Source organism: Gadus chalcogrammus, chromosome 15, assembly GCF_026213295.1.
Source record: "Gadus chalcogrammus isolate NIFS_2021 chromosome 15, NIFS_Gcha_1.0, whole genome shotgun sequence".
NCBI classification, from domain to species: Eukaryota; Metazoa; Chordata; class Actinopteri; order Gadiformes; family Gadidae; genus Gadus; species Gadus chalcogrammus.
This window is the reverse complement of record NC_079426.1, coordinates 23,895,302-23,914,316: the sequence shown is the minus strand read 5'-3', so window position 1 is coordinate 23,914,316 and position 19,015 is coordinate 23,895,302. Positions and strand designations below refer to the sequence as shown.

The following is a 19,015-nucleotide window of genomic DNA, read 5'->3' as shown; positions in this document are numbered from 1 at the left end:
TCTGGTCAAGGCTCTCTACTGCAGGTTCAGCTGTAGGTGCTACCTTGAATGAATAAGCAGCTGATGTTCCAAAAAGCTTCAAAACATGATCAGGCAGCTGGTGCTCAAAGCAAGCATCACCTGACAGCTTTAATCCACTCTGCTTTAATCCATATCGGATGTATAGGATGGAGTTTAAGGTCTGCAAGGACATCCGGTTCCTGAGTTTGCTTTTTACCACGAGGACTGAGCTGCCTGTAAGTGCGTTGAGACGGGGTAGGGGCCGCGCAGGCACCCGGTGCTCGTTGTGAAGAGGTAATAGCGATAGTGCTTTCACCTCAAAAAGTCGCCAAAAGTCACCAATAGCAGCTGAAAAAGAAGCTAGATTTGTCGCTTGTCGCTGTTTTGAAAAAAAGTCGCCAAAGGGGTCTGAAAAGTAGCTAAATATAGCGACAAAATCGCTAAGTTGGCAACACTGCGGTTTGGTCCAGTAGTCGTAAGCGTCTTTGTATTTAATGCGCATGCGCAGGCTTGTACGTAACCTTGAAATTGTTCATTTGTCTGAACAAATATTTCTAAATTGAGCTCCTAATCAAATATAACAGTGTTTTAGGAAGAAAACAAAAAAAAAATATTTGGATTGAATGACAAAACTATTAATCAGTTGAATACACAACCTTAAAATTTTACATTTGTCAAAATGGATCTTTCTTAATTGATCTCCTAATTAAAAATATCTATATTTCACAGTATTTTGAAATAAAAAAAAGTTATTTTAAAAATAAAACAAAAAATGTTTATTTGAATTGAATTACAAAATAATAATCAGATGAAGTACGCCTTAAAACCCTTTTTCCAGTGTAATATATCACGCATGATGTACAATGTTTGTCAAAATTAAACTAGCCCAGCAAGAGACTCACCCAAAGTCAGTACCCCTCGCCACTACAAAGTCCTCTATTGCCCCTTCTATCCCTTGTACCTTTCATAATGCACAATATCATGTTACATGGAACTTTTACTATGAATGTATTTTCTTAAACAGCACAACGGTACATGTGTAATAACATCAAGACACAAGCATATCCAATTATTAATGATTTATTTTCTTTCAAAAAGGAATATACTTGTGGAGACACAGCAAATCACATTTTATGAAGATGTACAATTGATGTATTTATTTAAACAGCATCAACGTTCATGTGTGATAACTTATAGATACCAACATATCATCCACTTATGTATGCTTCATGTATGATTAAAATCAGTGTACTTTAAGAGACAAGTCATATGAAGGACATGAACATAATAGTCGTGCACAATACGTTTGGCTTTACATTCCTGATTAGAAATTCTCTTTTACACTTTTGCAAATTGCAAAAGCAAAGCAAACATTTGGCACGGTAAGAACAAAACACAATCCATAATAGAAATGACATTTTAAATGTTAAACCGTTTACTCCTGTACACCATTCGTTGAATCATATGCTAATAAAATAAGCAACATGAGTTAAAAACGTACTCTGAAGTTTACTAACATAAATGCATGTAGCCGAATAAAATATGCACTACCCATTTAGGCCTGCTTCAACACCTACATATAGTGATATACATCAGTTTAGAATACTTTTCATGGCCTAATTAGTGCAAGAATGATGAATACGTTTCACAGCGGCCCTAAAACTGCAATAATACAGTATAGACTACACATACATTTATGACGCAATACATATATCTTCCAACTAACGATCAGTTGTTAAGGATTAAGCAATTTTCCTGGCATATTTACCATTCTATTTCAAATAAATGTTGTAAATGAGGATGCTAATCATTGCATGATTTATTTCGCCAAGTTTTGTCAATTTGACCGAAAATTTTCAATAGAATAACTATATATGAACGAATGAGCAGTGTAGATTACCACAAAGAAACTTATTTTTAGTCCCTTTCAAATGCAGGCATTTTTACAACGTGAACACGGTTAGCATGTTCCACAAGAGTACACTTGGCCTTCACTTCCCTTGAGGTGCACACCATCAAACGTCCAGTGTTCTCAACCCGAACAAGGAACTTTGACACATTGACATTGATATCACAGTCATAGACGACAAATTGGTTTTGTGTCGGAGACAACTCATAATAATATATAAGCAACTCTGAGCATGAACAATCTTGTTCGCATTGACAGACTTTGGATAAGACTACAAAAGAAGCTATCAACCCATATGTTCCTTCTGTTGCAATTACAGAATTGTTTCTCTTGTAGCCAGCCTTGGGTTGTCAGTAACATTTTCCATACAACACAACGTTTGAATATTCGACAAGGAATATTGTGCAGATAATCGTTTAATGGGAATCTATTTTCCAGTGCAACCCTTTCACACGCAGAAAGCTCACTGACTGGTCTTGGTGCGTCCTCAAACACTGCAGTTCCTGAACAAATTAACCTCTGCTGGGCAAAGAAGTACTTGAAAATCTGACAAGGTACCGCCTGCGTGCCATTGAACAAATCAAGTAAGTTCCCATTTGCATCTTCATATACAAATGCAGAGTTGGCCCACAACGACCCCCAGTCCCTCACACTCTGTGCCAGATGCACAAGCAAATGAGAGTTATATGAGCAGTGTTCGATGCCATACAGTTGAGGAATCTGTGCCACAAACTGGACCAGACACAGTTCTGCACAGTTGACCTGATCCTGCTTTGTCACGGAGGAGAGAAGAATATGTAGCCCAAATGCAAGTAGCATCCAATGTTTGTAAAACCTCCTGGGTAGAAAGTCTTTCATAACAACTGGGGAATACAACAACAGAAAGGCTCTCCATTCCGTGGCTTTCCAAAAGGCTCTCTCAGAAAGCGGTCTTGGGTTTCGCCTGACTTCACTTGGGGGCTTGATCTCACATAGGGCACTGTCAATGTGTCTCATTTGGTCAGGGAGTAGGTGATATTCTTCGGCACTATACTTGCCATCAAGCCACAGGTTGGTAAACTGTCTAACGACTCCTAGACACACAGAATGCATGTAATCTGGTACAAATCCTTTGACAAAGTCAAAAGGAAGGTAACAGAAACAAAGGACTCGCCCCTTTTACACCCATCTGAGCTTCGCCGCTCTCAGTTGCTCTTTCGGCTAACTCAACTGTGCTCGCCATGGATCTTAACGGTACTATATCAGCTTGTACAGGATACACCCTGGTGTGCCCCTTTCCCTTGTCAACAACTTCACCTTCATGGCAACAAAAGCCACATCCATAATTTCCGTTAAACTGTTTAAAGTTTTGAATCATGGCCCGCGCCACAGCATCACAGACACAAACTAGTGCATGCACTCTACTATTCCTCTGCAGGCCAGTACTATCGATCCAAGCTACACCATCGTCATGTAAACTCTGGAGCTCAGCAATGAACGGAGCGAAATAGGTGTCGACCCGGGGTTTGTGCCGCCCAAACCACAAACTATGCAACATAATGGATTTGCCTCTTTCGTCCAGTGACGGCTCGTTTATTGTGCAGAGTATTGTCCAAAGAGAATACTGCGAAGATTTGAAAACGGGAACGCCGTCACAATTGAAAGATATGGTGACATTGTCCGGATTGTCAATAAAATCACCCTGATCTTGGTATAGCTTTCCTGTGTTTATGTCTCCTACACTCTCATCATGTCGAATGTGGCCCCGCATTGCCGACTGTGGCAAGATGTTTTTGAGCTGATCGGCTAAAGGCATCACCAGAAAGTAACTTGCAGATTTGAGAAGTTCCTCCTTGTGCCAATGCTTCAGGCAAGTTTCACAATGGTAGTCTGGTCCTTTGCCGATGTATCCTACACAGTCCGTGCAATAGAAATGCAACTCTGCCTTGTCGGACAAATTGAAGAAAGCTTTGTCCAAGTACCACTTGCTTGAGGGAACACATCCTGGAATGACGGTATTCAACAAATCGAGATGGTCTTTCATGGCAACACCAGATAATCCGTGCCTTAGGCACAACCCCATCAGCATCGCTAGCAGTTGTCCCTTTGAAACATCAGCTCCTTCAAAGACAGGGTTGTTGGCGTCAATGTGCTTTTCATCAAACAGCTTCTCCTGAAAAAACATCAACAAATATTGCACTTTAATAGGTATTATGCTGATAATTGTCATTTATCCAATACTTGCTACACAACAAATCATTGTTATCCCATATACAGATCATAAAAATTTGCATTATTGATATTGTTAAGCAGTTTTATACAATTATACAATTATATAATTGCACAACAGTTACAAAGATCAAACACTAAAAATTATAACCATTTAGGTCAGGGCTGAAAGGTGCTGCAGTTGGTGGGGGGGGCTGTTGAATCAATGCCATGCCTTTGTTGCGAATTTGCATAAGGGAACTAGCGGAATGATAAGAAGTAGCACGGCATATGGGAACTACCATAATGGTAGGAAGAAATACAACGGCAGGGGGCGCGTGGGTGAGATTGCGTAGTAAACATCTGCCAGGAGAGGAAAGAAGTTGGAGCAAGTTCGGGAGAAGATTTAGAGGATTCGAGTATTTATCGCCAGTATATTTATGAATAGTTTATGTGTCTTTTTTTTTTATGTAGCAAGTTTCCCCAGTAGTTCGAAGGATAATGATGAGCATCTTGGCCATATTTTAAAGTGTATGAATACAGTTTCTTTCATTTCAGTTTCGCTCATTGGTCAGTTTAGGGGTAGCGTCACTCGGATGTGGGTATCAAAGGCCCTACATCAAGCCAAAAAGCCAGTTGGAGTTGGGGGGACAGCGCAGCATCAGCGCACCTCTAACACTCTCTCAGCGCAACATTTGCGCACCTCTCTCCCCTTAGCGCAGCATCCGCACACCTCTTTAGTAACCTTCTCCTCTTAGCGCAGCATCAGCGCACCTCTTTACTCTTTTCTTTGAGTCTTTGCTATTTTCTTTTATAAGTATTTGTGCAGTATCAGGAAGGTAAAATGTGGGAATAAGCTTGTCTTGGAGGTCTAGGTCAGAGAGCTGTATTTTGGAGGTATATTGAGAGGAATCAAGAGTGGTATGTAAAGAATTAGCTTGAGGATAAGAGGAATACTGTAATAGATTTGTGCGACCAGCAATTAGGCAATGAGAGGATATATTGAATGTAAAGAGAGACTTGAGGCAGCATGTACAGTGATATTTCAGTTTGTGACCATGGTGGTTCTTTGAGATATAGTTATCAGTATATTTACCAAGAGGCTGATGCCATATATATTTCAATTATATTGACAGTTTGATCATACATTTGTATGTGGTGGCAGCACAGGCGCAGTAAATCCGTGGAGGGGGGGGGGGCAGGGGCCCCGCACCGTATACTGTGTTTAGTTTACGGTGTGGGCCCCAGAGCAGTGTGTAATTACAACATACACCCTTGGCACGCTACAGTTTTCGTGGCAGCGATACGATTTGGCCACTTACACCCTCGGCACGCTACACCTTGATATGGTTCTCTAAGTAAAACTAAAAAGTCACCAGTTTTTACACATTACTTGTTATAACAGACAAATTATATATATAAACTAACCTGACGAAAGCCAGGCTGTCCATGTTCGTGGCCATCCCCTGCTATATATTGCTCTGCGCCTTCATATTCTTCTTGTTGAGCATTCTGGAAATGAAATATCAGGATTAGTATTAATGCAAGGTTCCATGGCTATATTGGCTTGGTAATTATTTTCTATCCTGCTTATGAACACTGCTGCTTTGAAGAGGATTCACATCTTGTTAACATAATCATTATCGTTTATGTCTCACCAAAGTTGAAGAATAGCCTTATTCTGTATTCTTCTTTTCTCTCTCAGCTCCTTTTCTTATCGCTTATCAAACTTATTCCAGTATTGTTTTAGGTGAAATGTTCTTTTTACTTAACTTTAACATTGTACACAGTTGCATTAATTATTGATACATCGCATAGGTCATCATTAAAAAATATGCCTACCATATGCTGTAGTAGCTCACTGTCACATGTGTTGCCTCCATGTTCATCCATATTTCCAATTTCCATTAGTATTCCCCTTTCTGGGCCAGAGCCAGCAGAGACATCTTCAGATGAATCACTGATGTCACTAGAAAGACAATATATAAAAATATACATAAAGGGAAAATTAATGTAAATATTTGTGCTTCAGTTACACAGTAACTGACCATATGGTACCATGTTGACACTTATATTATACCTATAAAACATGTCACATAAGACACATACAAATGTTTGACATAGAAAATAATGATTTATATAATTAAATGATATAATATTTTTTAAAGAGAGAATGAGTTATTGCTTATACACTGATTATTTTACTGCCTTGATGTACTAAATATAGAGTAACATAAATAAAAAAGGTGTCATAAACTAATAATTCAACCCCATGCAGTTCAATTCAGCCAATTATAAATTGACCCAATGCACCATAGATGAATAAAAATCACTATATTGCATCGATATTAAACAAAGAATATACAGACTGAACATTAAGATATAAATGAACATTCATAAAAATGGAATTTCATAAATTTCAGATCATAAAATGACTAATTGTATCCAAAATGTTTAGATTTGAATACGTTTTTCTTAACTATGTTATTTAAGTATCACATGGAAGATTTTACTTACAAGGTTTATTTCTTAGAAGGTAAAATATATTAAATCTCGTGTAACAGTGTTATGTTTGACTTTTGACCCTGATTGTGATTTACCCGTTCATGCCTGTATAACCATAGACATCTTATATGATAGACGGAGCATCGAATGCTACCGCCTACTGGCGCTGACGAGACGCGGGGCCGCCATCTTGGAGTGGTCATCCGCTCCACACTGTCATACGTGTAGCTATGATAAAGGCCACATGGTTTGGCGTGTTTTATTATTCAATACTAATTATACCAATAGTACGGTATTGTTAAATCTTGCTTGTGAAAGTAATCCCCCGATTCCTATTATGGATTGTCCGCCGATTTGAGCAGGAATACGCTGAACAACAGCCCGGCATCCTGTTTCTGCTGCTGTTGCTGCTCCCGGTTGACCACTCCAAGATGGCGGCCGTATTTCTCGCGTCCCAGCAGCCAATGCTCCGTCTATGTGTATAACTATAAGCACATAACTTATATTATGCAATAAATTACCAGCCCTGCTGTGGTTATATAAGCCATTTTGTAGCCAAATAGGTGAACCTTGTGTGGACAATTATGGCTGTGTTATGTTACTTAATATTACTATACCATCAACATTTGCACATTACAGCATTGCATACCTTCTAACATATGATCACTAATCTACTCATGGAGCCAACATCTCACTCTGAACTCAGTTAAAAAATGGAGAGCCCTGCATTGCGCATCTGTTGACCTTTATCCATTTACAGTAAACAGATAATTTTTTCTTGCTGGAAGATATTTTATATTGTTTTCATATTATTATTTACTGACAGTGATTACAGAATGCGAGTGTGTGTTATATTGAAAGCGAGGCTGGGTGTGCCTATGAATATAGGCTACAGTGAGTTTTTTAAGGTGCTATACAAGCAAATCATATTGACTACTCTGTACAGTGACAAAGAGTGTACAGTAACCTACTTCATTCAATATTGAATAGGCTACTGTAGCCTACACTATGTACAAATTTTGCTCTTTGCTCATGGCAGTTGTGGCAGTCATTTTAACATGTCAGCAGGCAAGCTTCACTCATTCCAGGATGTATTATGCTTTGTCATATAGCCTACTTGGAACGTGTTTTGAAATGGATCTATAGTAGCCTATAGAAATTTGCCAGCTGGAATACAAAGCAAACTCTCCTTCAAATGCACATTCATGGAAGTCTTGTATTGTCATCCCCAAATAATGTTTCAATGTAATAATATACATCTTTAAATGCACAATAATGAGTCATTATTTTTATTATGACTTATCAAAGATTTCTATTGGCTCCCAGAATGCAGGTATGTTAGTGACTCCCAGTATCTCTAAAAACAGACTGGGAAGTAGAGCATTCAGTTACTGGGCTCCTTTACTGGAACCAGCTCCCCCCCCCCCCCCCCCCTCACCTTTCGCACCTTGTAGTTTGGCCTTGGCGTCTCGCAGTCTCTTTGAGTTTTTACTCAGTCGATGTGAGGGTTTAAGGGAAGAGGATGTTGTTATGATGCTCATGCTATGGACTGTAATTCATATTCATGCTACTAGTTTGATCATTGACTGACTCAGGGCCGGCGCTGGCCGTGTCGGAGCCCTAGGCGACTCGAAATGAACTTGCGCCCTGGACAGGTCTTGCGAGCGGGGGGGGGGGGGGGTGCTACGCTGACGGTTTCGGGCCGCCCTGACAATTGCTCCCGCGCCCCCTCGCTTCTCCGTTCGCGTCGTATATTTTAATTGATTTTTTTTTAATTAAGGGCGCCACCAGAGGGCGCCCCCAACGCATTTGTCGCCCTAGGCGGTCGCCTAGCTCGCCTATGCCGATCGCCGGCCCTGGACTGACTACATGAATAGAGATTCTTATAGAGGTCTTATAGTCAAACGGTATAGGGTATATACAATTTTTTATGTGTTTAGGCCGGTTATGAGATCTAGTTAACATCATTAAAAGTCATTTCCAAACACATTAAAGAAAAGAAAAAAACAAAAGCAAAGAGATTTTGCAGCAGTAGCACACTTAAACAGAGTGGGATAAGAATCAGGTTAACAAAACATCTAAGAACATCTAAGCTGTCTAACACATTACCAACGCAACATTGAAACATCATAAAACATCACAAAAAAACAGCTGGAATACAAAGAGTTTGCTTTGTATTCCAGCTGGCCTGTTATGAGCAAATTTCTATACGCTACTATAGATCCATTCCAAAACATGTTCCAAGTAGGCTATAGGACAACGCATAATGCATCCTGGAATGAGTGAAGCTTGCCTGCTGACACGTTAAAATGACTGTCACAACTGCCATGAGCTAAACCATTTGTACATAGTGTAGGCTACAGTAGCCTATTCGATATAGAATGAAGTAGGTTACTCTACACTCCCTGTCACTGTACAGAGTAGACAATATGATTTGCTTCTACAGCACCTTAAAAAACTCACTGTAGCCTATATTCATAGGCACACCCAGCCTAGCTTTCAATATAACACGCACTCGCATTATGTAAACACCATCAGTAAATAATAATATGAAAACAATATAAAATATCTTTCAACAAGAAAAAATAATTAGTTTACTTTAAATGGATAAAGGTCAACAAATGCGCAATTTTCAGCCGTCAGAAATGTGTTGTGATCACTTGTATTCCTCATAGCTCTCAGGCTGTGAGGAAATCAGCAGCCAGCGATCGCAGGTCTGCTCTGCATGTATTAACTGTGGCTAAACATCAACTGCACTGAAGTCATCATAATTTCATAAATTCTCATTTTCAAATGATTATGAATACTATTATTGTTATTTGAAGCCGTGTCAGTCTTGACTGTGGGTGGTGTGGTCCTCTGTGTCTGCTAGTGTCTATAATACAGTAATATTTTTGTTGACATTATCAAACGGAAGAACTTTTATTATGAAGAGCACAGGGCAATGAAGCACGCTAGCCAATAAGAGGACCCGCCCACCGGCGGAAACCAGATATTGAGTGGTAAATTCGTTTCGCTCAGTTAGAACCAAAAACGAATAAACAAACTGAAATTTAGATTTTCGTTTTCTTGTCAAAACGAAAAAAACGAAAAAACGGCTTGTTTTCTGGTTTCTGCTTGCGTCAATTATTCCCAGAAAACAGAGTAATAAAACGTACCTTGCTCCTTTCGATATAACTCAGTAGTCCGAGGAATCTCTTGTGATTCGTCAGATAAATATCGCTTGTAAGATCGCGGAATCTTTCTCCCACGATCCATTTCTCGATCCCACTCTTAAAAACAACTACAGGTAGGTCGCCATTGCTCTTTCATCTCAACTTGGTGCAATCCTCGTTCTGGATCGCACTCCAGTTTCCGGTCGCAGGTGTGCGCATGTGCAATGAAATCTAGTACAATGCGGAATATTGAATATCAAGTGCTGATTTTTCGCGCTTGGACCATTTCTCACAGAGCTATTGAGTCTAGTCAGTTTGCAAATTGCATATTCATTTTTGCATGATCCTGTTAGACCGCTCATTATCACGTGTGATTCCGAGTTTAAGGACCTACCGCATCCGGAGTGGAGCTTTTTAAATATTGTGGCGGCCTTTCGCAGCGGAGCACTAACGGTCGCGGTTTGAAGTAGTCTGACTTGAAGAACTATAAATATTAACACGATGGTAATGTTGGCTGTTTTTGCCTTTGATGATTTTTCTGTCGACATTGGTGAGCTCTCCTGGATTGAGGGAGAATTTGACGAGCAGAATGATGCACAAGAATATGTTGTGCGATGGAGGGAACGAAATGGAAAAGTTAAACTTTGTTCGGCCAAAATAATGGAAACCGGGGGTAAGACTGACGATTACATAAAATCATGTTCTATTTGGACCTATAGTAACTTAGAACAGTACCGTATATAGGCCTACTTAATTATATCAGTTTGATGTATCTATTAATTTACTGCAGTGTGCTCGTGCAGTCATTTCCGTAAATAATTTACACCTATGCATGCATATATATGCATCTACTAGGCCTATCGCCTAGATCTAGTTCTCATGCAGCTAAGCTTGTTGCACTTTATTAAATGGAAGTTAATTATGACTTATATGCATACGACTAGCATTATCTGATGTTCTTTCTATTTAATCCCGATTTAATAGAGGATAGGAGAGAACTGGTCGTGGGGAAGAAACAGTTAGGCCTTCTGGATGTGGAGTTAGGCCTTCTGGATGTGGCAGTCACACCTACATCTAAATGTGGAAAAGGCCAAAGGCGAAAAATTCCAAATTCAAAGAACTTGGAGCCATCTGAGGATGGAAATGATGAGCATGTGGCCGAGGTAATGAGGTATCCATGGAATCTTCTTATGCAGATATTAATTAACATTTTTAAATATGTATTGTAGTTCATTCTGCATTTAATATACAATTTAGTATATTGATTTAATATTCCAAACATTATTAAAAGTATATAGCTTTAATAATTGTCAACCAAATATATATTTTTAACTAATCTGAACAAAATGGTCAAATAGTCTCATAGTTATCTTATATCTTATTATTACTTCTGATATAAGCTTATTTATATATCCTTTTTATCAGTGTTTTGGTATCCTTTATCTTTATAACAATCTTTTATAAGAAGCAATTTAAATGCTGGTGCATATGCAATAATGGCTGTTATATATGTTAATTACTTTTTTTTATTGCATTAAGACTTGCTAATTAAAGGTTACTTGATGCCATGCACCTACTGAAATATATATTATTTAATGTAGGGTGACTCCTTGAATGCTACAAACATAATATATGCATTACCATAATCATTTAAGTAATTTTGTCTCAGAAAAGGAACTAATTATTGTGGACTAATCTGGTTCATACCATAGCACATATATCAGTACCTGGGTTTCCTTTCATATGGTGCTGGATACAACCAGTTTTTATCATGATTGTCAAGTGCATGGAATTTGATTGAATGGTTATTTGACCAACCAGACATGGATATTAGCAAGGGTAACAGATTTATTGTATATCATCACGAAAGAAGGAAATAATGCAACATTAATTTACGTATGCAGATGTGCTGAAGCAGTACGACAAATGCAGGCAATGGTGAATGAAATGAGAGGCATCAGACAAGAGATTCTGGGCGTAAGAGCAGAGATGCTGGTGAGATCGCCAGCGCCCTCAGTGGAGCAGGCACGGTGTCAACCGCCTATTGCGGCCAAACCATCAACACCATTGGATGTAACCAATGAAGATGAATCTGCCTCAAATGATTCTGTGGTACGTATGTAACTTTTTTTCTTGTGTGGCTATGTTTATGAATAATAATATACTCATCTCCTAGCTGCAGGACTTGTATTGTATACATACACTTATATATAAATATATGAGACCCACCGTACGTATGTAGACAAATGATTGTTACCATTTTACCCTGTTTACAGGCAGTAAAATTGGCTTCGAGGGATAATGATTATTTCTCCAGAAAACATGACAGATGCTTAAGTATCTATTATGTGTTGACATAATCTTGTCGTTGTTCCATTAATGGTCATATGTTGGGAAGGAAACCAAATCATGGAGACTTTTTTTCAGATCATCTCTCAATCTGTGAAATCGAGATCTTCACGGACCTCGGCACAAAAATTTGTGAATGACCTCATGCACGGGATTTACTCAACGGAATATATGGCGAAACACAGCGTGTCGGGGTTATCCTCAACGAAGGCAGCCAACGTCAAGGCGGCACTGCCTCGCGACCATGTCATGGAAATTATTGGTAATTAGCAATTGCCTTTCTTACCTATTTTCGCTAACCTTATGACATATTTTATCTGTAGTAACATTGATATCCCAAACATGCTATTTTTGTTGGTGGTACTCTCGCATGTGATCTGTGACTAGTATATATAAATACATGAACCACCAAAATGGTTGTGTTAATTAATCCTTGCATTCAGTGGTCAATGTTAGTCGTTGGAAAATAATATCTATTGAAGTCTACAAGGGGCAGTGTTACTGAATCTTTGTTTTTTTATGCACAGCTGAAGCACGCAGGGTCTTCCCCGAGGCAGCGGAAGCTGACATCAGGCGCTTCATGAGGGAAAAATTGTCCAATGCAGCCAAAATTCTGCGGCGTAAAGAGAAGTCTGACCGGACTTAATGCAATATATGGAGATTTTAATCAGAATGTTAGCGAAAAGTTCGATCTGTAAGTACTACAACAACATCAACAGCTAAGCCAGTGAGTTCAAACAGGACACAACATGTACATGTGTGATAGTCTTGATACTGCAACTGTACTTGATAGAATATCATGTTTATGTTAATGCACCAGTTCATGTTTGTCTTTTGTTTTGAAAATTGCACGGTTGTGAATATATTTGGTCATATAGGGAGGAACTTATAAATTCATGTAGCTTATCTTTTTTGAAGAACATGGATAACCTTTGTGTCATTGGTTGAGGTTATATGTATTTTTTATTCTGGTCCTCTTGAGTTGTTATATAATTAAATAAAACGATTCATTGTATATAAGCATTTGTGTTTTTTACTTAAAGCCTAGCTTATACATAACCAAAGTCGTACAGGAAAATATGGTATTGTTTTGACTGACAGATTTCATAATTTTCAGATTATCTAAATTCTATGATGCTGTTGCCAAGCATATGATACAGAGCCAAACTGACAGAGCTACCACTCCTTGTACAATGGTATGGCACACTTACTATGATACATTTACTATGGTAAACTTTGGTAAAATGTAAGGTATCATGGTAAGGTACCATGGTAATTACCATAGTAAATGTACCATGGTAATTACCATGGTAAATATACCATGACAAGGTACCATGGTAAATGTACCATGGTAAAGGTACCATGGCAAGGTACCATGACAAGGTACCATAGTAAATGTACCATGGTAATTACCATACTAAATGTACCATGACAAGGTACCATGGTAAATTTGTCAAAAATCCCATGGTATACCATGGTATACCAAGGTACATTTACCATGGTAACTTACCATGGTACATTTACTGTGGTACTTGTCAAAAATCCCATGGTACAAAATGTACCATAGTATACCATGGTACATTTACCATGGTAAACTTTCATATGGGTTGTTTTAATTTGACCAATCTACCCAGGCCTCTGACATTCCAAGAGGATATTTTAAATAGCTGATTACTAGCCATGTCAACTTTGATAAATAGATCTGTCAAAAGGGACCATCCTGAATCTGAGTGGCTTTCACCGTATCAACGAGCTTAACAAAAGAGGTTGAACAACAGGTCAAAATAACCATAAGACAAATTGTGAGAAATCCAAAAGGAAAAAAACAAAAACAAAGACAAAACAAACACACGAAAAGCAACATCGACATATAACAATTTGCTAGAACCTGCAAAACAACCACAGTTAACACCTGTGTCATCGACCTAACGACTGCCTTCTATCTACAGTCAAACTAAATTATTACACCAACTTCCTTGGCTTTTGTTGATCCTGCAAAGAGGAGCAACGGAAATAAATCTAACTCGTTTACGCTTTATCTCTGACTATTAGTCTACGTAATATAAAGACCCTTTGAATATACTGGATTTCTTATGAAACAGTTCCAGTCATCAATGAAATAAAGTCTACCATCGAAAGCTACTCAAACGTTTCAATAAATGCATCACTTTAACATCTGTAAATACGCACTGTATTACCGTATGGCACACTGCTCAGTGTGGGGTGGGAACTCAGGCACATATGACATAACTCACTTATTCAACCTCTTCTGGGTGGCCGCTCCTGATATGTTTCTGGAGGAAGACATGTACATCTTGAGGCGACAGAAATGTATAGTTCTTTCCACCGTGTGTGATGCGGAGCTTAGCAGGGAACTGCAAACCGTACTGGATTCCCTCCGAGCGGAGCCTCTGTTTCACCGCGTCATAGGCTTTCCTCTGACGTTGCACTTCAGCGGAGAAGTCGGAAAAAAACTTCACTTGCCTGTTTTCGAACATAACTTTCCCCTTTGCTTGCGCCGCCTTCATCACTCGAACTTTATCCTTGAAGTTTAAAAACTTCATTATTAACGGCCTGGGAAAGGGGGCAGAGCGCGTGGAATTTGCTGGACCGATGGAGAAGCTGGGGATACGATGAGCCCGTTCAATCCGCACCGCCGTAGGGAAATTCTCAGCACCAAGGATATCGGGGAGCCACTTCTCCAGGAAGGCTTCTGCGTCCCTGCCTTCTGCGGTTTCTGGGAGGCTGATGAGACGGAGATTGGAGCGACGTGAGCGAATCTCGAGGTCCTCGTTCTTCTCAGTAAGAAACTTTACTTGCGTTTCCAACTTCGTAATCTTGGCTGTAAGCTGTGCTGCTGTATCTTCCGTGTCACCTATGCGGGTTTCAGCTGTGGTTAACCGTGCCCTGATTGTATCCAGATCGGTTCTGATGTGTGCTATACCATCAAGGACTTCACGATGACGCTCTAAACTTTCTGCCTTTAGTGAATTAATGGTCGCAAGAATAGGATCTGGCTGTTGGGGACGAATGTAATGAGGAGACTCTTCATCGGAGACTGCGGCTGTGTCCGTCATCTTGGTGTTGCCATTATCCGCGAGCGGGCTAGCAGCCTCCTCGTCGTCACTAGCCCGTTGCTCGTTGCTCGTTGCTAGCTAGCGTCAACCTCGTTGTTGGTATTTCAGCATTAAACTGATTTTCAGTTTTTTGTCTTGTTGAATTTTTGCTCTTCCCCATTTTGGTTTGCTTTCTCCGCCTTAGCTGCCGTTCAGGACCTAAAAGGGTCTGTTTTATGATTCACTTGTCAGAGACTCACGAAGTGCGACTTTCTAGCTCGACGCCATAACCGGAAGCCCCCCATGCACTTCTACGCGAGCCATGTGCATTTATTTTCAAAGAAGCCGGCGAATGCGTGGAGCCATGTCCGAAGTAGATGTTCATAAAGTGTAAGCAAAGTTATGCATTTTTTAAATGGTGTATTTGTATTGCAATAAACATAAATCCTTTTTTATAGTTGACGTCGAGAATGTATATCCTAGATTATAATTGTTTGATCTTAGGTTGAACAGAACAATCAGTGTAAGAGGTTCGGCCAACATAATCTAAATAAAGAACCTGGATTCGGGGATTCAGTCTGTATCTGGGGGACGAGACAGACGAACAGCAAAACACCCATGGAAACAAAGGTGTTTTATATGGTTGCAACCAAGCAAGCTAGGAAACATACAGGGCCCACAACAAAACGGTCGAGAAAACAATTTTTACAGGGCTCACAACAAAATGGTTGAGCAAACACATTTGTACAGAGACTATCAACATCAAGAATGCCACGAAGACAAAGTTCACCCAAGGGTACTTTCAATTTCAAAAGCAACACGGCCGAGTCGGTGTCTGATTTGCAGTCTTCTTTTTCTTTCAGTTCACGCTATTCCTGAAAAGCTTGCCCAACGTTTACTCGTGTCTGGCCTCTCTGTCGGTCAGTCTCCCTTTTCTCTTCTTCTGTTTTTCCGACAATGGGTTTCTCTGTTTCTTGTTAGTCGGCTGATCTATGATGAATATAACAATCCCTTAGTTACTTGTGTTTATATCGAGCCGGTTCCGTGTTTGGGGGTCTGTGCCGTAAAGCAATTCGTTACTTCGCGAGACCCGAGACTCCCGCGAGAGTGGGCGGCGGGTCGCCGGCAGAAACATATTCCTTTTCTCCGCCAAGATGCGCAAGGGGGAGTCGAAACAACGAACAATCGAACAAAAATGTATAATAGAACCATCGCAATGACTTTGCCTGTTATATTAAGGCAAATCAAGCCAAAAAAGTGGCATAGTTCCCCTTTCACTCGTGTCTGATCTCTTTTCTGGTCCATTCTTTTGTTCCACCGAAAGTTGCCTCTTGGGTCCCTTATCAGTCGATTGATCCATGATGAATGCAACAATTGCCTCGCAACTGGCTGTTTATATCTAGCCGGTGCCATGTTTGGGTGTGTGTCTGTGCCGTAAAGCATTTTCGAAACTACAATCTGACTACATTTTCGAGGTTACTTCCGCTGCGTCACATCCGGATTGTCCCCGGGTCCGAACAGATCAAGTTGCATATGCGCTTTTTCACTGAAGAGGCGACATGGGTAAATGACACACCCACCAATCGACCCAGAAATGATGCAGAACCATCAGCATAACTCTCAACCTGCATACTTAATGTAATTTTGGCTAAAAAAGTTGCATAGTGGGCCTTTAAGCAGTAGCTAAGTGTAGAGTGCAGACTACAGAACATTAAAGACTACAACTTTTCAATATTCAAGTTATTTATTGTCGTTTGCACAGCAGAAGTACAGGTACATTGGAATAATTGTGTGATTCTTGGAGTCCGCTTTAAAAAAAAACATCTTTATTTTAAGAGGGAGAGAATATAACAGTAAGCATTCAGGATGGTAGGCTTTTTCTAGCACAGTTGAGGTACTTACCTTCATAAGAACCAAGTTGTTTTTTACACCCATGATGCTGAGGTTATATTTTTAATGATTTACCTTTTTCTCTTAGATCAAGCTTTGTGATTCATCACCAGTGATGAAAAAAGAAAGAGTTAATCTATGGGCTGGAGCAGCTGTCTCTGAGGTAAAGAAAAAATGTATAGCTCAAACAACAAATGCAATGGCATCACGTATAATTACATCTGTAACTACTTATAAAGTACTGTTGATGCACGTGCAGGTGCGACCACTTCTTTTTTCTGGGCAGCTGATTTGGCTCTGGAGACACGGACCATCTTGTAGAGACAAGGCTCAATCAAAGCCCAAAAAGCCATCAGGTGGTTGTAGCTGGCAAATCTATTCACAAAAAACATCACATAAATGTAAATTAAAAGTGTACATCAAAAGTATACATTGTTACCAAAATAATGTCAACAGTAACTACTAAAATTTTATTGTATATATATATATGTGTGTAGCCTCTTTGGGTGCAGTTCAATAACTACCCCAACTTCCTGTAAGACGACCTGATGTGTCTGGATATCCAATGCCCTAATGTGGTCTCTGTGCTCTTTCTTTTTAGAGTAGTGTTCCTGTCCGGGCAATATCTTTGGGAGGCGCGGTTTGGTTGTCTGCCGTGTGTACTTGCATGCAGATAAGTAGCGTGTTATCAATTCATAAATTTTCCAATTGTTTATTAATAGTATTTTTGTTCTAGGACCAGCATTGGTGGTCACATTATGGCGCTGTCGCTTCAGTGCTCCTATTTTCATCTCATAGAATAACATGACTTTTTTCAACTATTTAAAAATTAACTTCTTTTAGACTTGAACTGGAAACACGTCTCTGTAAGTCTTTACACAAATCTGTATTATAAATGTTGTTTGTTTATGTACTATTGGTGCGGTCACATTCATGTATATCAATTCTGATAAGACATGGACATCCCCAACTCCAATTACACCATCTCTCAACATGCCACTATTTGTGTGCTATTTATCATTCACATAGACCTATTAAGAAATAATAATACTATTAATCTGTAACGTAAAGCTATTTTCTTACCAACAATATCCCTGCCTGACACATATCCCCGTCACGTAGGGACTAGGCTAATGACATAGGCTAATACAAAATATGTGACTGTGAAAAAGTGACTTCCCTTGTGTAAATGCCAGGTTCTATGAACATCCTTTCTGTACCGACAGCAATATATTTTTGCACTTCTTATGACAAATGTACTTATTGTAAGTCGCTTTGGATAAAAGCGTCTGCTAAATGCCCTAAATGTAAATTTAAACGTAAATTCGGATGTCTGTGTCGGAGCCATCAGACCGCTGCAGTCCAAACTCTCGCTGGAGACGTAACTCCTGTAGCTCCTTTCTCAGCTCCAGTACCTACTTCATTTGAGACGCTTTCAGCAGCGGATGCGGACATATCCATGGAAGCCGGTTCAGGGACAGAGCAGTAGTCTTGATCGTTGAAAAGGAGATTAACTTCATCTTCCGGAGGGGCAGTTTCGACGAACCGATCCACTCTCTCCCACACGCCGCGCCTTGGGGTTTCGACAGTATACTGGTTCCACTCACAAATGGGCACTACGGCACCTTTTGTAAGTCTCCTTCGACCCTGAAGAGTAGTTGGCTCAATCATCTTGTCAGAACTAAAGTGTCTGCTACAGACCTTACACTGGAAAAAGGGTTTTAAGCCGTACTTCATCTGATTATTATTTTGTAATTAAATTCAAATAAACATTTTTTGTTTTATTTTTAAAATAACTTTTTTTTATTTCAAAATACTGTGAAATATAGATATTTTTAATTAGGAGCTCAATTAAGAAATATCCATTTTGACAAATGTAAAATTTTAAGGTTGTGTATTCAACTGATTAATAATTTTGTCATTCAATCCAAATATTTTTGTTTTGGTTTTCTCCTATAACACTG

The 19,015-nt window shown here is 39.5% G+C and overlaps 1 protein-coding gene across 1 annotated transcript; it reads right to left on the bottom strand.

Annotated features, from left to right (window-relative positions):
• Nucleotides 1-845: 845 nt before the first annotated feature.
• Nucleotides 846-6,121, bottom strand: LOC130405240 (uncharacterized). Its single transcript, XM_056610287.1, has 3 exons — nt 5,939-6,121; nt 5,525-5,608; nt 846-4,061 (listed from the first exon to the last, which is right to left on the bottom strand). The coding sequence occupies exons 1-3, from the start codon at nt 6,092-6,094 to the stop codon at nt 3,030-3,032; spliced, it is 1,272 nt and encodes a 423-aa protein (XP_056466262.1). The 5' UTR covers nt 6,095-6,121; the 3' UTR covers nt 846-3,029.
• Nucleotides 6,122-19,015: the final 12,894 nt, after the last annotated feature.

Coding starts and splice junctions, on each gene's coding strand:
- LOC130405240 (XM_056610287.1), bottom strand. CDS start 6,094: ATGTATATTTTTATATATTGTCTTTCTAGTGACATCAGTGATTCATCT. Junction 5,609..5,938: donor GTGAGCTACTACAGCATATG/GTAGGCATATTT, acceptor TTTCATTTCCAG/AATGCTCAACAAGAAGAATA. Junction 4,062..5,524: donor GACAGCCTGGCTTTCGTCAG/GTTAGTTTATAT, acceptor ATGTTTTTTCAG/GAGAAGCTGTTTGATGAAAA.